Source organism: Syzygium oleosum, unplaced genomic scaffold (genome assembly GCF_021117445.2).
Source record: "Syzygium oleosum isolate NSW1041296 unplaced genomic scaffold, Sole_v2.1 Sole_v2.31, whole genome shotgun sequence".
NCBI classification, from domain to species: Eukaryota; Viridiplantae; Streptophyta; class Magnoliopsida; order Myrtales; family Myrtaceae; genus Syzygium; species Syzygium oleosum.
The window spans coordinates 2,133,211-2,146,442 of NW_026607515.1; the positions used below are offsets into that span (position 1 = coordinate 2,133,211).

General features: G+C 42.5%; 2 protein-coding genes and 1 long non-coding RNA gene across 4 annotated transcripts; 2 read left to right on the forward strand and 1 right to left on the reverse strand.

Annotated features, from left to right (window-relative positions):
• Positions 1–136: 136 nt before the first annotated feature.
• On the forward strand, positions 137–1,270 carry LOC130135355 (uncharacterized). The gene is made up of 2 exons (XR_008814768.1): positions 137–558; positions 781–1,270. It is a non-coding gene; the product is annotated as an uncharacterized LOC130135355 (long non-coding RNA).
• Positions 1,271–3,975: 2,705 nt separating this feature from the next.
• On the forward strand, positions 3,976–6,231 carry LOC115683229 (CEN-like protein 1). 2 transcript variants are annotated; one of them, XM_056304250.1, is made up of 5 exons: positions 3,976–4,044; positions 4,123–4,712; positions 4,831–4,892; positions 5,418–5,458; positions 5,575–6,231. In XM_056304250.1, exons 2-5 carry the CDS (start codon positions 4,512–4,514, stop codon positions 5,793–5,795), a joined length of 525 nt encoding a protein of 174 aa, XP_056160225.1. In that variant the 5' UTR covers positions 3,976–4,044; positions 4,123–4,511; the 3' UTR covers positions 5,796–6,231. The 2 variants fall into 2 exon arrangements, with proteins under 2 accessions (XP_056160225.1, XP_030463554.2); XM_030607694.2 differs by lacking the exon at positions 3,976–4,044 and having other exon boundaries at positions 4,115–4,712.
• An 890-nt stretch (positions 6,232–7,121) lies between these two features.
• On the reverse strand, positions 7,122–12,355 carry LOC115683192 (E3 ubiquitin-protein ligase XBAT33). The gene is made up of 10 exons (XM_030607640.2): positions 12,157–12,355; positions 11,975–12,034; positions 11,398–11,469; positions 10,948–11,132; positions 10,492–10,652; positions 10,353–10,411; positions 10,226–10,272; positions 10,001–10,144; positions 9,411–9,502; positions 7,122–7,968 (listed from the first exon to the last, which is right to left on the reverse strand). Exons 1-10 carry the CDS (start codon positions 12,331–12,333, stop codon positions 7,430–7,432), a joined length of 1,536 nt encoding a protein of 511 aa, XP_030463500.2. The 5' UTR covers positions 12,334–12,355; the 3' UTR covers positions 7,122–7,429.
• Between the last annotated feature and the right edge of the window lie 877 nt (positions 12,356–13,232).

The window sequence follows — 13,232 nt, forward strand, 5'->3', positions numbered from 1 at the left end:
CTGGGAACCGAAGGTGGGACCAGGCCCAGTGCGATGCACGTGCGGGCGTCACGTGACTTTCACCGCAGCCTATTTTGGAACACGGAAGGAGGAAGGGGAGGGGGGGGGGGGGGGGGGGGGGCTCAGCTTGTTTTTCTAGGCCGTTTCTTTTTTTTTTTTAAACTTTTTAATTTATCTTTTCCGTAATGTTATGAGGTTGTGTAGATGTAACGGTGGAAAAGCGAAAAAGCCTCTGTAGAATCTCGAAGGCGATTCTCGAGGAGGAGAGAAAGGTCGATCGGATCAGTGAAGTAGCGTAGCGTAGCTTGTTTGTTAGCACTGTATGATCAGTGTTTGCCCAGCTACTGTCGCGCCTTTGCTGTTTCGTTCATGCTAGAATCGGTGTCGGCTCGACACCGGCTTAGATCGTCCCGAGGGTGATTCTCCCGGACTTAAATCTGCGGCACTCGCGATGATGTCCACCCTGAACACGCATTGACAATCGTAAGGGGGATCAAATTAATCTGATTAATTCGAGATTGAAAATGTCGAAAAGATTTCGTATCGTTCGATAATAAGGTTTGTAAGCTTTTTATATATGATCTTACTGCACTTATAAGCATAATCTTTTTCGGGTCGAATAGGTTCTGCTCGTTTTCCGTGTGTGCGTCCTTCCCGCCTCCGCGTGATTCATACCGAGCGCGATCACGTTGGATTGTGGGTGATGATGATGGCCTTAGCTTTTACCGAGCAGGCACCAACCTGGTCCTGACCGAACAACTGGTTTGCTTTTCTACGTAGTTTCTCGGAGGTTCACGTGAGGTTTGCTAGGAAGTTGCCAATCAAACCGGTCCAAAGGAAGTGGCGCCACCCAAGATTGCGGCGGGGTTGGAAAATTCAAGAAACGAGTTAAGTTTCTTTTTGAGCTGTAAAAGGCTCCACTTCTGAGATGATAAAGATATGGTTGGGCGGGCGGAGCATTTACTTTTCAAAGCTTTTGGTTTTGGATAGAAAGACATGATCATCATATCGGATGACTAAATTTTCTTGCTTTGGCGTCCGGGAGAATGATGACAAAACGAAGGGGGGGCCGTGCGAGTGCGAGTGTAGCGTGAGAGAGAGAGAGAGGGAGGAGTCAAGTTGCCTCCTTCGTCAAATCTGTTCTTTTGCCAAACTTGCCCGACCTGATTTGCATGTTATTATTTGCGGGTTAGGCTACGGTCCACGCTGACCCTTTCTTAACGTTCTTGGTAGTTTCCAATTCTCCCAATTGAGTTCTCTTTCTATTTTCTCTTCGCGATTTTTCAATTTGCTTTTCTGAGGAAGAAAGTGAAAAAAAAAATCAGGGAAAATAACCAAGCAAAACTGGCTATTATAAGGACATGAAGTATGATTGCCTTTTCTTGATGCGATCTGTAAACTCATAGGTTTGTTTTCTATACCGGTCTTTTTTCACGTTTTGTAAATGATTGCCTATGACACGTGAACTAAACACAATCTCAGCAACGTGTTTCTTTAGGACTGAAGGAGGAGAAGTCCGGCAATCCTTAACAACATGTTCCTTGCTTTTGTTGCTGGCTGCTGATCTTGGGTGTTTCTTCCTAACGTGATGCAATTCCGGCTACTTTCTCACAGATGTTATGGGCAATGAACCTTTGATTTTGGGCTCGTGCTTATTCACGCAGGAGATGGCATAGGGCCCGGTGTAACATGTGGCTCCGGTCGACCCGAATCACATGTTGTTGCTTTAGATAACGATCAAGCTTTTACATATGTCTCTCTTCTCTTATGTTTGTCTCTCCAGTTAACCGAATCGTGCTCCTTATATCGTTCCTTCCATTTGCATGCATTGCATGTGCAAATATCCGAAGAAACACTTGTTAGCAATATGCATCGTGCTCCTCATGTTGTCAAACAATATGTTGATCTTCGTGTAGATTTGGTGGCTAAGCTTATGTTCTATCACCCTTTAGTCGAGGGCTTCTAATTCCCACGCAACATCAATCAACCGGTGCTATGTGTATGCGAAGCTATTCGTCAGACTTATCGATATCTTCTTCGTTTGACGTGTGCGTCCACGTGCTACTCTCAACGAAATTATTGGTAGAATTAGGGTTTTAGACCCGAGTGTACCCATGATGAAAGTCTAAGAAAACATGAAGTGCCCATTTTCGCCCCCTCTTCTAGGGTTAAATTAGATGATACATAATGTTGTTTGATGCGGGAGATTTCGAGAGATCGAGAGAGACCCATGAAAAAGAAGCCGATGAAGGTTCGTTCCTACAACTTTTGTTAAGATGCTAGAGGCACGATAGCTGGAGGCCTCGAGCATGGCCAAAATCGCGACACATGACAAATTTGACTAGAAAGGATTCAGCGTCCAATGGCTTTATGGGACGGGTACGTGTCATGTGTCAACGATGAAAAGAAAGTGCACGATTTTCCTCAATTTGTGCTGATCAAACGAATTGTCAGTGCATATGGTAGAGGAATATTGGAAAAGGAAGTAGCTTTTTCTGGAGCTATAACTTGGTGTCCTTATGCACGTTCAGTCACACATAACATCGTATTCTCGTCATCAACACTCACAAAGGACGTGTCGAGCCGAGAGAGGTCGATTCCAATTCACTTGGTTAAGACCATCGGACAAGTGGCTGCCTCCTCGTTTTTGTTCCCTCGGTCTTTCCTCATCCTTTCAATCGGAAATGATTTTATATGTAGAAATCAAGAAGCAAAAACAAAAAAAGAAATGGTTCTGAAACTGAAAGTGTACTTAAATTCTGGCATTCGTGGCCAAGAGGGACAAAAGATGCTGCAACATTGTAGTAACACCTCACAAGTTAATTATAAGTTAAAGCAAATGTTGGGAAAATATCTTGAAGAGCACAATTAAGAATATCTCAAACTATTATATGCTTGACACAGTCCATCTCATGTATCTTAATGAAGAATTAGTTTGCATGATTGTACTTTTTCTTCTTTGTTTTCAATCACTTCACTATTATATACATGTTAGCCGTTGCATACATCATCTTTACCAAAGTGAGGTTGATCTCTTGCGGCTCATTCCTATGAATCATCTTGACCGTTGCGGCATTTGCTTCGAGCTCCTCGTGTTGTGCTCGTTTGTGCTCATTCATGTTGCGAAAACTTCTGAATAATGTAATCATCTTCAATATGCCATGTGAGCAGATACCACAATATAAATACATGTAACAAACTCTCATAATCTCAACCACCTCTTTTCATATATTCCTAATAATAGGTCCATCCAAATCATAGTTTCCAAAGAGATGGTGGAGCTTAAAGGACAAGCGATTCATTTGCATTGGAAATGAGCATGGAAACACTAAAGTCGAAGTCACATGTTATGTAAATACAATTAATTAACTAAAGTGGACTAATAATGATAGTATATCCCATTCCGGAACAGAATGGCCGTCCCTTCAAAAGTGCACATGCCCATTTAGAGTGGCAATATCATCGTTGTCATCATCATCAATGCAACTTTAAGCCATTTCCTTAGATAGAAAGAGGCATCTCTAGGGTTCATAACAAGTATAGAACTTGCCTTGATATGGCTAGAAAAAGGGATCATCCCTAGGGTTTTTACTGTAAACGGTATGGGATACCATCCAAAGTGAAGCACCAACGACAGTTTACTAATCAAAATGCTCCCATTCGAGGCATCTCTTGGGAACGAACATAAACTATACGCATATAGACACCTTTTTCCTCGAAACCCATGTAAATCCGTAGTTTGTTAACAACTGCCCAAACCTTAGTATGTTTAGACAAGATCGATCCTAAAACCCTAAGCAACAAAAACATTTGGTGCGGTAAAGAAAAACATTATACTAGGGTTAGACGAGGGGGCTTGTCTTGTCGATAAGATACTCTTTTTTTTTTTTTTTTTGTGATGTTTCTAAATGCAAGAAAGGCAGGTTTATGGACGGAAGCACCTTAAAAGCCGAATGCCCATTTGCCCAAAGATATGGTATTTTAATCTAAGTGAAAAGAAGGAAGTATTCTCCGCGTTCTCATCACCCAATGATATGGAGACAGGTGAGATTCGATACATGAAATGAGTTACTGTGCAAATTTAGGGTTTTGAGAGATTTGGTTTTTTGTTTATCGTCTCAGATAGGACAGGCTCATCATGGATCTCATCCCTCCAGTGGCTTCAATTCTCTCCGAACTCATGAAAAAGAGACAACTCAGTTCCGAGGAAAAGAGACGCACTTTTGGGTTTGAGTCCCTCTTCATAAAATACACAAACCTTTTCAACGGGATGTTGAAGCATCCCCGAATCTTTTGAGCCAGCTCGAGAGCTTCCAAGGCCGTCTTCTCTCTCTCTCTCTCTCTCTCTTCTTCCCTGTAGTTAATTTTTTCTTCTTTCTCTAGCCTATAAAAGGGTCTCTTGCTTTGCTAAATAACCATGCACTCCACTAGATTTCTTACGAAGAAACATACTAATATATCAAGACCAATTTAATCGAGTTCATTGGTTTTTGAGCTTTCTTCATCGTATCATGTCGAGGCTAATAGAACCACTGAGCGTGGGAGGAGTGGTGGGGGATGTGGTGGACATTTTCACACCCACGGTGAAGTTGAATGTGATTTATAACTCCAACAAGAGAGTCTCTAATGGCCACGAGCTCATGCCTGCCGTTATTGTATCCAGGCCTCGTGCGGAAGTTGGTGGGGATGACATGAGGGAGGCTTACACTTTGGTTAGTCCTTGTTTTAGTTTTTCTCTTTTGGTTGTCTGATGTATCTTCCTTGCTTTGATTCATAAGTTTCTAACTTGTTTGTTTTGGATACTTCTAATTGTTTGGGGCGAACGCGAAGATAATGACCGACCCGGATGCTCCAAGCCCTAGTGATCCTCGTTTAAGGGAACATCTCCACTGGTTTTTCTCTTCACTACTGTTATCTAAAGTCTTTCAGCTATAACATTTATTTTCACACCGCGTTTACCCCAATTTGGACCTAGCTAGAGCTGCCTCACTTTGCAGTGATAAAAGAAAGATCACGTGTTTTTAGCTTCAATAGAAAGTTATGTGCGTCTTTGTTCTGATGCGTAAGTTGAATTGTTTTCCAACTGTTCAAAAGAGTAGGTTAGATAACGTGAAAATGAAGCTCTTATTAGATACGACTTAGTTTTACATGAAGATGAGACTTTCTTGATAGACAAGTTTGATGCATCTCACCTGTTCATTTAGGTTGGACAGCCATGTCGCTCGTGATTCTCCGAACATTACAACCCCATTAGCCTGTTCATGGCAATATGGGACAATTGGGTCACTTGTTTAGTATTGTGTCTCGACAAAATAACATTTTCGCGCACCACTCTCTCACCTCATTCATTATTAGTGTTCTGCGGAAGATAAGAGCGCTTTGTCTAACATTTCAAAGCTGTGGTTCCCACATTTCAGGATGGTCACAGACATTCCCGGTACTACTGATGCTTCTTTTGGTGAGCTCCTCTAGTTTTTCCGCCAATTGACGATTTTTTTCCCCTTCTTCATTCGGTACTTCTTAAGATATAGCTTGAGTGATGAGTAAACGGCTTTGTTAATGCAATGAACACAGGGAGAGAGGTGGTGAGCTATGAGACACCGAGGCCGGCGGTAGGGATCCACCGGTACGTGTTCGTGCTGTTCAAGCAGAGAGGGAGGCAAACTGTGGCCGGAGCTCCGGCTTCGAGAGACTGTTTCAACACCCGAGCCTTCTCTCTCAACCATGGCTTGGGCTTGCCTGTCGCCGCCGTCTACTTCAATGCCCAGCGAGAGACCGCCGCTAGAAGAAGATGATCGATCGACCCTCATCACCACCCATCATCACGAATTACAATAATCCCTCTCCTCATTATTAATTCACTTCAGCTTAGCTGATGAAAACTTTTTCCTTTCCTTTTTCTTGAGTTTTTCCTATCCTAGGCCTCCAAAAGGCTAGGAGTTGTCAGCATATTATGCGGGGAGACATTTGAGAATGTTGTGTCTTGTGTCTCCCATTTCGATTGGACCGCAGCAGTCCAGTAACTTGGTACTTGGTGTAGGCGACTGTCGTTGCTTGGTCCCATGTCATGTCTCTGTCTATAGGACCAGAAAAAGAGGAAGAGAACACGAGATGGGGGATGCATGTAGCATCAGAGCTAAGCCCTACGGATGGGAATGCACGACTTTATATAATATATGTCTTTTTTATATTTTAATATAATGTGGCATGCAACGATCAGTGATTGGAGTATCTGGTTCTTCCATCTCATATTGTCTGAAGTGATTCAGCAGACTAAGAAGAGGACAAAAGAGGAAGGATGCGAGTATATGCATGTGGCGGGTGAAGTTGGTGGGAATGATTCAACGAGAAGTTGTACAACAAGCAAGAAAAAGATTCGGCAAGAAAGTTCCTAGAATAATTATAGGCAAGAACCGCAAGCCATCGTGGCCTGGACAGCATGTATTAAGACCTAAACTCAGGTCTTGGGAAACCACGTAATGAACATAGTGACAATCTCCCCCCAATTGCATCCGACATATGTATGTCATAACATCGTAGCCGTACAGTTTGCTGCCATATCGTCTTGAAGATCCAATTTTCGATTTCATAACCCGCCTTAAAAGAGTTTGGTCGGATCGGGAACATAGAACGACAGCTCCACTCTCTACCGAACTTTTAAAAAGATTTCAATGAATGACGTTGGGACGGAAACAAAGTGAGAAAATTGGAAGGCTGTAAACATTGCCTTGACAACCATAAAATATCCTAGTTTGTAGAAAGATCTGCACATGTTCAATGTAGAAATCGACTCACAGACCTTACGACAGGACTTGCATGTGAAAAAAGAGTCGAAAATGGCAAACTCAAAAGACAATCTCACTACAGAGGATTTGAACTCAGTAGGACTAGTGTGTATGAAACCCTGTGAGAAGTACCCTCTCCGGCATATCATGGAATCAGATACAGGCGGTTTTAGAAGCCATTGCGAAGTTTTGGCCTAACATCATTTTCCGAGCATTTCAATTGGCGTTCATTCAATAATGACCAAGGCATGAACACACATATGTATCCAATCCATGTGCTCCAAAGGCAAAAGAGCTCATCGTTGCTGTCTAAGAGGAGTCATGACGGTAGAGAAGTAGAGCAAACAAAGTGTACACTTTTTGAGTGGCATTCACTAATAATCTACAAATCTCCGGACAGATGTCCTCTTTTACAAACCCTCCTGAATAATTTCAAAAAATCAATACAGAAAGCGTTTGCAGTCAGTCATCCTCCAATAACATGAATTTACTTACCCACAAGCATCGAGCCCAACAAGAAAGAAGCACGCGTAAAATCTGAAAATCTTCTTCCTCCGCTCCCATTTAAGCCTAAATTTCGTCACCGTGAATCAAAACTCGATATAGAGGACCTTTAAGGAGCCCTAGGTTCCCATATACAGGGATCAGGCATTTATCTCCGAGTTGCACTGATTTTCCCTGCTGCAACTTCTTCTGCCCCAAAACATGCTTGAGCATGTCGTTCTCTCCACTCTAGGCCTGTCCACTTTATCTTGTTCTGTTGCTATCACTTGTGAATGATGGGGAGTTTCCCCCTGTGCATCTTCCTCTCCGGGCTCAAAAGATGGGCAAGGCCTGTCATTGCATGTGCATAGCGGAATGGCAACAGAAGGAAATGGGCTACAGGTGACGGGGCAAAAAAGATCTGAAGAAACAGAAGCTACACGGCTTTTCCTAAAATCTGGTGTACATGCTGGAGGACACTCTGGATCACATTGATGAAGAATGCAGGGGTTACAGAGGGCGAGGGAAGTGTGAAGTTTGATCTCCTTAGCAGGGGAACCGGGAATTTTGACGAAAGCAATAACTCCGTGTCTACAAAGTGGGCATGGGATACACCCAGGTGGTCCCACCACCTCCGAAGATATGTTGCTTGTGGAGCAAAGATATAGAGCGCATCTCACACAAAGCTCATGGCCACAACCTGAAAAATTAAAGTCAACGGCCATCAGCAAAGTGCAAGAGTGATTCCAGACCATTCAACTGGCTACAAGTTACCATGCCTTAGCCAAGCTGGGGAAATACATCAAGAGAGGGAAAAGTTTGGCTATTGCAAAAATCACTGGATAAATAGCAGCAACAAGCAAAAAATCAACATATTCTCTAATATACAAAACTCCTCTGGATGCTTAATTCTCTCTCTCAATATCCCACTCTTATAGTAAGTCGCATCAATCTCGGGTGAAAACGGTTGTCGTGTTTCCACCACCTGCAGTAGCTTTGCATTGACGTGACCCTCTTTAAATTAAGGATTCGAATAATTTCTCACGTGTTCCTCATGACGGGAAAAGGCTCAGAATGTGTCTGAATGCATCCCTAGGCTAAGATACCTCGTGGAAAGTAAAAGTCAGAGAGCAGAAAAGCAAGACAGAGAGAGCTAAGCATTGCATTTAATGACAAATGGATTATAATCATCTTTGGCCAAAAAATACTGCAAGGAAATTAAGGTTCACAAATAAAGATAATGTGGAGATTTGTGGAGATTAATGTAGAACGGTCAGAAAGCATCCATCCAACCTGCTCCCTATTGACAGGTATTATGGCTTGTTCTGACAAATCATGCTTTACGACATCTCGAGCAACTCTGAATATTCAAGTTGAGAATTTGTTCACAAAAGATATGTCGAATTCTACTATCTTATAAATTTGGGACATTGTGATGGCATCATAATTAATTGTTCATTTTCCAGTACCTAACCATGTCCTACCATGATCTTGCATTATTTCTGAGATTAGCTCGCTGAGAAGAACTATCCACCATGAAGAATAATCACAGCAGCAATGCTTTGCAAGCGCAAGCAGTTACACTCAGGAAGTTTAATCGTTCGAATTAGTGAAACTAAACCAGTAATTTGCAAGCAAGCACTCCACAGATGCATTTTTGCTACAGAGCTTGATCCAGTAGTTTGTGAGCAAAAGCTCAAAAAGATGCATCCTTGCTACAAAGCTTGATCAGGAACTCGGGAACTGTCATTTCAGTCGTATCATACCATATGATTGAGCTCAATAATATGTCCAAGGATTGAATCCGCACGCAAGGAAATAAGACCCTCTGAAAATCAAGCTTTCCAAACAATTTTTTACTCAAACGAGTACTTGGTTGTGAAAACTGCGAATAAATTGGTAGCCTGGTAAAAATCATTAAAGTAGGTAAGGTGAACAAACAGGGATGCCTTCTGAGTTCCAACAATGTAAAGAACAGTTGCCAAGAAATTGTTGATCAATACTATAGATGCAACGAGCGAAAAAAGAAAAAAGAAACAGACATCTGAGAGAGTAAAGCACGACTAGCGTGGAGTCTATGATTATCCTCTTAATTTACATATTTGAAATAAATGAAATTGATAGGAGACAGAAGGATCAAACCTTCAGCTGCAACACTACATGCTCTCTCCAAGCAGACAGCGCAAATGTCCGTATCATCGGAGGAGGTTGTGGAAAGTTGCAGCCCACAGTCTCTGCGAAAATTTAACCAATTTTCTAGCAAGATCAGCAGAAAAACATGCCCCAACCTACTGCTTCCTCATGGAAGCTGGAGAAGCATTTCTGCATGTTTAATCGTTCGGTCTATCTCTAAGGATGTCTTACCAACTACCAAAATTCTATAGCTAGATTCAAATAGTTCCATTTCATCAGGAAATTTGAAACGAGAGTGACATGTCAGTTCTAGAATTCTGCCACAAGTAAATGGGGATGGAATATATGGGGCTGAACATGGCTCAACACCTGCATAGATTTTAAAACTATTGGAAGCTGGGAAGGACATAATAATTTGTGTACTTAAGAAATGAAGAGTGGATAAGCTGCAAGATCTTTACATTATTAAATTAAGCGTTTGCACGAAATCTCAGAAAGGTTGCGTCCAGAAAGATTTCAGAACACCAAGAGAAAGAAAAGGCAATACACAACTTTAATTTCATACAACAGCTAGACTAACTGTTAGGGGACAGGTTTACCTTGCTATGTTGAGAACGCTCATCAGAGGCAAAGACAAATACTTTGACGGAGGAAACAAAGGGATTAACGAATCAGAACTAGGAGCTAATAGCGGCTCAAGCCAATGCCGCCCCCACATTCTAGCAACATCAAGAGGAAGCCACCTAATAAAGCATGCCAAAAGTTATGATTAGGTCGACGATTTCATCTCAAAACTGCAAGGAGACTCAAGACGCAATATCTACCCATTGCAATTTAAAGTCATCCGGCTAGCACCTCTTGCAAGAAGTATCTGAAAAGAAAAATGGTTACTTCAGTTTCCAGTGAAAAAAGAGATGTAAATGAATGCTTCATAGCTATTAGAACTCTTGCCTGACAGCACTTAAGATTCCCTCCACAAGCAGCATAGTGCAGAGGTGTACTGCCCGCTCCTAAGTAGATATACCAATTTGTCAAAGAACAAGTGATCGATCCTCATAACTGACCAGAGCATAAAGAAGACAACATGTACCTATCAAATCCATGGATGTCCCATAGTGAAATGTCACAGCCGATACATTTGCATGAAGGTCAAGCAAAAGTTGTACACAATCAAAATACCCATTTAACGCTGCCATATGAAGAGCTGTGATACCCCCATCAGCCGCCTTATTTACAAACTTGGACAGCGCACTGCACTGAGAATGAACAAGATAAATAGCACGAATAGATTCTCATCTTCTTGCGGCAAGCGTCACTCAATAATAGAAAACCCGACTGCTGCACTATCTATACCCTCACCATAGGTTCTCCCAACAAGAACTTAAGAAGTCAATTTTACTGTAGCATGTACTGAAGACCAAGTTCTAGACCTTCCCAAAGCTCGAGGTTCAGCATTTAATGGATAGGGCCCACTAGGACCAACTTGAAAACAGAAGTGCATTAATTTGAGCAGGGTCAAGGCCAGTAAGAGTAACTAACAACATACCTCTGGTCACATTTGCCTTTCCCATTTGCTCCATCGCCTCTGTCCACATACAGCTGCCTGGCTATTGCTTCATAAGGAGAACTTGGGACAAAGTCAGCCACAACTAATCTTATACACCTGACATGCCCATTCACAGCTGCAAAATGAAGAGCCGTCCTCCCACTAAGATAATCCGCTCTTGTAACCTGAAATTGCAGTAGAGACATGTTGTTGATGATGCTGAACTACAGTATTTAACTCGGCAATCATAGCACCGAACAAATAGAACAGCAATTTGCCATCCAAGTCACGTAGGCCTCTCCATTTTTGGAAATTTATAAATGAAATCCAGAAACCCCAGCTTGCAACACCTATGGACCGGGGCGCGATAATTTGAAGACAGAAAAAATTTCTCGTAGAAAGGTGCATATCGGCAAAATTTGAAAAGAGATTAATTCGAAGGAAACCCACGTTGCATCTGAAAAGCAGAAGTGTCTGAACAACTTCCCAATGCCCGTATCGACACGCCTGCATAAGCGCCGTCTGTGCACACAAACAAGGAGGAACGAAATCAGAAAAAATCAAGTCGTATCAAATCAATTGCTGATGCATCGACAACTTCTGAACAATTGCCTCTTTATGTTATGCCGAGATGCGTGGCATACACAGATGTTTTTTTAGAAAAAAAAGGCTGAAAACAAGCGAATTCGTTTCCTAATAATCTGAAAAATAAATGAATTTGCAGGTATATGCGTGCGCGATGGCACCTAAGTTCAAGCAAAGCGGCCCGCTACAATTAATCAAAACCCATCCCAGCTTCAGTGTTCAAGATTGGAGAAACTTAAGTCCCACACAATCCAAACAAGCGCCATCATCTAAATGCAGTTCCAATTATCAAGGGCAAGAAAAGGGCCGAACTACATTCTATAAAAAGAAAAGAATCGGAGTTCATATGATCCTCGAATAGTCGATACTCGGCAGCTACGTAAAGAAGGAAAATTTCAAAAAACAAAAAAAAAGAGAATGGAGAAACGAAGCAAAACAGTACCTGCCCACAGTAGTTTCTGGAATTCACATCAGCTCCATTATCGAGCAGCAGCGCCACGATCTTTCACCACAAGACACCAAACACAGAATCACCATTATCAAACGACGGAAGAATCCATCGATTACGAAAAGAACAGAGGAATCAGAAGGGGGGGAGCAAGATTACAAGAAAGAGGAGCGAACCTCGTTGTGGCCCTTAGCGGCGGCGAAATGGAGCGGGGAATTGAGGCCGCCGAAGGTGGAGTAGCGGGCGAGGCAAGGGTTGCAGTCGAGGAGCATCTTCGCCTCGACCAAGTCGCCGTCCCTCGCCGCCGAGACCAGCCGCTCGCCGGAGGCCGAGCAGCCGAACGAATTCCCCATCCCCCCTCCCTCCCTCTTCCCTCTCTCCTCTCCACCTCCACCTCCACCTCCACCTCCACCTCAATCTCTCTCTCTCTCTCTCTCTACCTCCGAATCGATCGCGCTCTTTTATATATTAATATTAGGCCAACGATCCGCGGAACGAATTCAAAACCCAAAAAAAGAAAGAGAAGAAAAGAGAAAGAGGAGGAGGATCGGCGGCGGCGGCGGCGGAGGGGCGGGCAGCTCCGGCCGGACCGGGCGGCTCTCCGGCGGCCGAGGAACACGGGCGAATTCCGGTGATGTTCGTGAAGAAGAGGAAAGAATGATTCGAGAGCTTCGCTTCGCTTCTTCCTTTTGCTTTCGGAGCGGGGAGGTGGGAATGAAGATGAAGATGAAGATGGTGGGGGGCGAGGATGGCGTGCAAAGGTGCGAACTTTACCCCCCCTTCTTTTTTCTCTCTCTCTTTCTTTCTTTCTTTCTTTTTCTCTTTCTCTTTCTAATGTATTCTCTCTCCTATCCTCTCCGCTCCTCTGTGTGTCTTTTGTCTTGTCTTCTACGCGTGACGTTGATTGGATTTTTGGTGTGACATGAAAAACGATGGTGCGCTTTTTTATTTATTTAATAATTTACATTAAATGCCCTGAAATTAATGGCCGAAGTACAATTAAATTCTATAATTATTAAAAAGTAGAGTCGAATCTTAAAACTCGTTAATTAGTGCAATCAAATCATGTTATTAATCCTGCCCAACTGGATAAACGAAAAATGCTAATAAGTTTTAGAATTTGATTGCATCAACTTAACAAGTTTTAAAATTTGGTTGCGCTTTTTAAAAAATTTTAGAATTCAATTATATTTTGGACTTCCAGTGCCCTTATCTTCTTCTATTTTTTCCTTTTAACTCAAATATTTTTATC

Bases quoted from the DNA above. Each gene is read 5' to 3' on its own strand.
- LOC115683192 (XM_030607640.2), bottom strand. From the start codon at position 12,333: ATGGGGAATTCGTTCGGCTGCTCGGCCTCCGGCGAGCGGCTGGTCTCG. The intron at 11,470-11,974 runs GTACTGTTTTGC...TTGTGTGCACAG, and splicing joins CCAGAAACTACTGTGGGCAG to ACGGCGCTTATGCAGGCGTG. The intron at 11,133-11,397 runs GTGGGTTTCCTT...CTGCAATTTCAG, and splicing joins TTCTGCTTTTCAGATGCAAC to GTTACAAGAGCGGATTATCT.
- LOC115683229 (XM_056304250.1), top strand. From the start codon at position 4,512: ATGTCGAGGCTAATAGAACCACTGAGCGTGGGAGGAGTGGTGGGGGAT. The intron at 4,713-4,830 runs GTTAGTCCTTGT...GCGAACGCGAAG, and splicing joins TGAGGGAGGCTTACACTTTG to ATAATGACCGACCCGGATGC. The intron at 5,459-5,574 runs GTGAGCTCCTCT...CAATGAACACAG, and splicing joins TACTACTGATGCTTCTTTTG to GGAGAGAGGTGGTGAGCTAT.